Here is a 6052-nt window from a genome sequence, read left to right on the forward strand (position 1 = left end):
GTCCCCTTGAACTGTGTTACCATGTAAAGACATGCACGTGAACTTGATGGTGTAAAGCACAGCCTACCCTGGTCCGCCTTCAACTCTACAACTAAGCCCGTTATTGGGTGAAATGCGTCAGCATTGGTGGACCTTGGACAGTACACCAGTAATGTGGTACAAGCAGAATCCAGTGTGCAGCCAGCTTTTCTAGAAGACAATGTTAATTTTAGAATAGGCAAGTCAAAGACCTGACCTTGATTCTATTGAAATGTTTTTGGAGTGATCTATCTACACTCTTGTTTTAAAACACTGTTATGTTGTATGTCCCAACTTCTTTGGAGCCTTTGCAGATATCCCTGCAGGACATCTACTTCTAGGCCACTCAAGCATGACATCCCAAATATGTATATAAATGGATTACATGTATCAATCAAGTACTTGTCAACTAATGTGCAGGACCTTATCCAGGATATTGCAAAGAGTTCTTAAACTTTATTCTCACAGCAGACTTGATAACTAGAATGTGAGAATGGAGGTGAAATAAAAACTGACGTAAATCACAAGATGAAAAGAACAGAAGACATTAATCTTCCCCGTATATGATTAAGCCATTATTTTGTTTATAAGACAATAAAAACTTAATAGAATCCTAGTAACAAGACACAAAAAGTAAAGTAAAATGAGCTCTACATTTCAGAAAATAAAACCAGTATGTAATAAGTGAGGTATATAGAGCTGACTTGTTTATCTGAACACACACTATAATGAGATGAATCTTTACAGATACATGAAGAACTGTACAATGGATAGTGGGTGCCTATAGCTGTGGCATTTATGGCTTCCCTGCTGTGGTAATAAATAAAATCATCAAGGATTTTCAGCCGCAAATGAAGACAGTTGACTAATTTTCTCCTTCAACAGCCTGAAAAAGATATAATTTATTAAAGTCCATGAATTAATACTTTGTTATATACTATTCTTAATGTTCTTAAGCATAGCAGTCCTAAGCATAGCAGTTTTAAAAATAATATAGCCTGTACTATATCTATTTGTATACACACAAACTTGTGGGAATAAAGTGTAAATATGGAGTGGACACAAATGTATGTGTTATTAAGAAAAAGAGTGTGTAGATATAAGGGTTTAGTTGCTATATTGCCCAAAATACTACAACTAAAAAACTACTATGTAGTCTCTCTCATTCCAGAGGCAGCTTGAGTCCCAGTTGTATCTGCTCCCAGTGGTGGCCACTACTGCACGCTTACCACTCCATACCTTCCTTGGCTCCTTTGTCAGTTGCTGGGCAGCCAGGTTTTGGCACATATCCCCTGGCCTTGGAATTGGTTCCTGTTGCAGGAGGCACCTTATTTAAAGCTCATCAGCCTGTGCCTCTGTGCTTTTGATAGTGTTCCTGCTGACCGTGAGTCCCTGATCTTTCGGCTTGTTCCTGTTACTGACCTTTTAGAGATTTCAGCTACTGTTTGCCATCTGCCTTGACTTTAGATACGTGCATGGATTTCGCCTACTGTCTGCCACCTGCCCTGATTTTTTTGCAATGTTAATGGATTTCCCTTGCTGTCTGCTGCCTGCACTGATCTTTGCTGCATTTATGGATACACTTATGGTCTGTCGCCATTCCTGACCCTTTCTAGGTCCATGGATTAGACCAGCTCTTATCCACCTGTCCATGTTGTAGCGTGCCAGGGGGGCCATCATCTGGTTTTGACTCTCTGCACGGTACCTCACCCCTTTTACTATCTTTGGTTTGCTAGCAACATTCTACAGCCAGAGTATGTAGCGCTGTGTAAAATGGCCTGGGGGCAACCTAATACTGGTAGGCCTATATGCCTTAAGGGAAGGGAGCTGCAAAAGGTTAAGCTACGCTTGCCTGCTATCTACTCTGACTGGAGTGTTGGCATCTGGATCTTACCCTATTAAAAGCCAGACCCCATCTGTGCATGCATCTTGCTCAGGCACAAATATTAGCTTGTAAACTTGATGATCTGAGCTGTCAGGCTTAAGATATACCCCTTAGGGTCTCGCACCAAGAAATGGCCCCAGCTCCCACACAGTTTTCCCAGTTGTCAACAGCTGTAAGCTCTGTTTCCAATTCAGGCCTTGTTCCTCAGGGTCCAAGACCAAAAGTCTCAGGATCATTATTTTTCTGCTCCAAAGTGACCTGCAAGCCTGGGCTTTTAGTTTTTCCCCTCTGATTCCACCTTAGTTTGTTGATGTCATCTTTAATGATTTGAGCTTTCTTTATGATGATTAAACCACTGAAACACACCTTAGGGCCATCTGGCAGGACAGACGTTCGGCTGAACAGTACTCTTCTGAATTCTGGCACTGGACAGCAGATTCTGGATGTAATAACCCGGGCATGTGTAGCCAATTCAGGCTGTGAACATCATAGTTTCCATGTCTAGGTTATTACCCTACTTCCGACACCTTAGTGCAAGCCATGGCCCTCGCCATATGCATTGACTGTTGTCTATGTTAGAGACATGCTGAACCAAATTACCCTCAGGGGCTCCTGCTGCCAGTATGAACCCAGAGAACACTCTCTTTCTCATTGCCCTGTCCAACCTTTGGGAACATTCTCTGTGCCAAACTCTCCAAATACATTTTTTTATCAACTCAAGTCTCCTTTCTTGGATATATCAGTTGGGACACTGAAATCTGCATGGATCCTGACAAAGTCCATGCAATCCTCCATTGGGTTCTACCCCAAGATTTAAAAGTGATACAGCACTTTGAAAGATTGACAACATAAACAGAACATTCACTAACTATTTTTTCACGCATATTGCTCCCTTTACGTCCTTAATATGAAAGAATGCCTGTACTTTTAACGTGCCCCCTGAAGCTGTCTCAGCCTTTGAGACTCTAAAGAGAGCCTTATTTTAGACTCCTGTATTCACTCACCCGGATCCAACCCTCTCATTTTCCTTTGAAGTTGATGCCTCAAAAGTTGGTGCTGGAGCCGTACTCTCACAAAGTTTGCCATCCACAAACCAGCCTAACCCATGTGCCTTTTAACTCCAAGAAATCCTCCTCTGTTAAAAGGAATTACGATATTGGTAAAAGAGAATTTCTGGCGGTCAAGGGGGCCCTGGAGGAGTAGCTTCATTGGCTTGAAGCTGACCAGACCACCTTCATCATGTATACTGACTGTTTTTTGTTCTGGTTGAGGCTTATAGTTCCCAAAGAGTAGGGCACCCTGGCATCTCCAAGAATCTCTCTATAATGTCTATAAAGCTGCCCCAACCACCTTCATCATGTATACTGACTTGTACACCGTCTCTTTTGTACCTGTTTTTTTTTCTCCTAGAGCAAGGGTAGGCAACCTCACGCTGTGCTGAAACTACAAATCCCATCATGCTTCTGCCTTTGGAAGTCATGCCTGTGGCTTGCAATGCCTTATGGGATTTGTAGTTTCAGCACAGCTGGAGAGCCAAGGTTGCCTACCCCCGTCCTAGAGGCTTATAGTTCCCAAAGAGTAGGGCACCCTGGCATCTCCAAGAATCTCTCTATAATCTCCCATCACTTATGGTATCATTGAGAAAAGATGCAACTCATGCAATATTGTGAAATCTGAGCCAGGCCTAAATCTCCAAGAACCAAGCCTTCTGGTCTCTTTGTGCCTTGTCCCATTCTCAACCAACCTTGGACCCACCTATTAATGGATCTTTGTTTTTTACAGCACAAATTCAGGCTTCATGGTATTCTATTAGATATTGTAATGACTGGGGCCTACATTTTGCCTCTAAGTTTTGGGAAGCCTTTTGTCTGCCACTGGGGGTCTCAGTTACCCTTTGTTCTGACCATTAACACCAGACTAATGGCGAGACTAAAAAGGACCTGAAGCTTTTTGTTTGGTTCTTTGTATCGCATAATTCGACTGAGTGTCCCTTTTGCTGTGAGTTGAATTCACCCAAAATCATTCCCCTCATTCTTCCTCTGGGGTGTCACTGTACTTTTGTGTCCATGGATATAATCTGAAGCTTTTCTCATTCTCCAGCCTGACTTCCAGTGTCCCTGGTGCCACCTCAATTATGCTCAGGTCTGGTTTCCAACAATTTGACATCTGCAGCATTCTCGTGGAAACCCTTTGTTGGTGCTCATCTCCTGTATTCAAGGTCAGCAACAATGTTTTCTCAAAGTGCCCTTGCAGTAACTTGGACCCAGGTTCATCATCCTGTACCAGATTATTCAGAAGATAAAACCTGTGTATTTTTGTTTAAAACTACCCTCCCTAAAATCCATAATATGTTTAATGTCTCTTTATTGAAACTTCTGCACCCACAGACTACTGTGGCCTCCAGATCTCCTGTACTTGTGAACGGGCAAGAAGAATAGAAGGTACAAAGGATCGTGGACTCCAGAAGGGCCCAAAACTCCCCTCATCTATTGAAAAGGCTACAGTCCTGAAGAACGCTGCTGGATCCCAACCTCCCCAGTACATGTAAAATGTTTGATAAGAAAATTACACTAGTCTTATCCAAAGGATCCCTCCTCAAGGCGGGGTAATGTTAAGCAGCCTCCCAGTGGAGGCTTGTGTCCCAGTTGCTTGGCAATTGGATGCCCTATCTCTAATCCCAGTGGTTCCCGGCTTCCAAATGCCATTTAATGGGATGTGGAGCTGCTTCCCTTCTTGCTGGCCTACATTCTGGTTGCTGGACAACGGAATGCAACCTTCCAGCACTTGCACGTTGCCACTGTATACCCTCCTTGAATCCTTTGTCAGTTACTGAGCAACCAGACCTGGCTGACGACCCCCAGCCCTGGACATGATTCTTGGCACAAGAGGCACCTTATTTAAAACCCGTCAGGATGTGCCTCGGATCTGCCTGCTTGTTTTTGTTACTGACCTTTTCTACATTTATGGATTTCGCTTACTGTCAGCTGCCAGCCCTAACCCTTTCTATGTCCACGATTTACACCAGTTGTCAGCCGTCGATCCTTGTTCTACCACAGTGCCCACCATCTGTTTACCTTCATCTCTGCACCCTTCATAACTCTTCACGTTTCTTACCTTGGTCCTGCTAGTGACATTCTACAGCTAAAGTATACATAGGTTTGTATATTAAGTCCTGGGGACCTATACTTGAATGCTATTTAATGTGACAGGAGGGTCCGCATTTGGACCTTGTAAACTCAAAGAAATCGATGTTTAGTCAGAGAGGTGTTGTATTGACTTCCATTTTAATACTCATATACCCTTGTTCCTGTTACAGTAGTTGTGAAGTATGTCTACCTATTACTGCAAAGGGTTTGACTTTGCTGGCCAGTGAACTCTACGTACTTACTCTACGTGACCATTATCTATTTATGCCAGCATACAGCACTTAAGTGGGAGAACAGGAAGTATCCCTGTGTTAAGGTGTCTGGCGAATTAGTCTGGGGGGTTACAGGTTGCTAGTTTTAGTGAAGTGTTATATAATTAGTTGTGCATAGATCAATGGATGGATGGTTTTTTAGTGGACCACTCAAATATGGTGCTGGCACCATATTCTACAGAATTGTGGCATTGTGCAATGTCAGCACTAAAATCAATGATGTGTAAAAAATATTTAATTAAAATAATGCAAGTAGATATAAAAGGGATTCATGTATGCATTTTGTGAATACTAAAGAGTTTTGAACATAAAGACTGAGGGGATGCAAAACATATGAATGGATTGCTTAGTCACCTGCTCAGCCTCTTCTGTGGCCTCCACAGATGGTTCCTCTGTAGCAGTTTCTTCTGGATGTACAAGGTCTTCCTATAATTATATAAAGTTAAACACACATTTAGTCCTACTATTAAACTGCATTAAGATAAACGTATTTAGGGTGTTTGGAAATAACACACATCTAGAAGTTATTGAAATATTGCACCACTGCCCTCTAGTGTTCATAAAAATTATCACAAGCAGTTCATTTCTTTACAAGAATACGATGGTTACTTTACCTGCAATGGAGATCTGCACGCATAGATAGTATCAATAAATGAATGCACTGAAATGTTTATCAGAAATATAAAATTCCTGCACAGTGTATATGTGTGTGTGTGTGTGTGTGTATATAT

General features: G+C 42.2%; 1 protein-coding gene across 1 annotated transcript in view; it reads right to left on the reverse strand.

Moving 5' to 3' along the window:
- Positions 1 to 600: 600 nt before the first annotated feature.
- Positions 601 to 6052, reverse strand: part of LOC108801122 (gamma-synuclein-like) — a 20604-nt gene continuing 15152 nt past the window's right edge. Inside the window, exons 4-5 of the mRNA XM_018573077.1 lie at positions 5676 to 5747; positions 601 to 904 (exon numbers count right to left, since the gene is read on the reverse strand). Of these exons, the coding sequence (XP_018428579.1) occupies positions 884 to 904; positions 5676 to 5747 (93 nt within the window). The 3' untranslated portion in view covers positions 601 to 883. The remainder of the gene's footprint in view (positions 905 to 5675; positions 5748 to 6052) is intronic.

The sequence above is a fragment of the Nanorana parkeri genome, unplaced genomic scaffold, assembly GCF_000935625.1.
Source record: "Nanorana parkeri isolate BGI_ZX_2015 unplaced genomic scaffold, ASM93562v1 scaffold2227, whole genome shotgun sequence".
NCBI lineage: Eukaryota > Metazoa > Chordata > Amphibia > Anura > Dicroglossidae > Nanorana > Nanorana parkeri.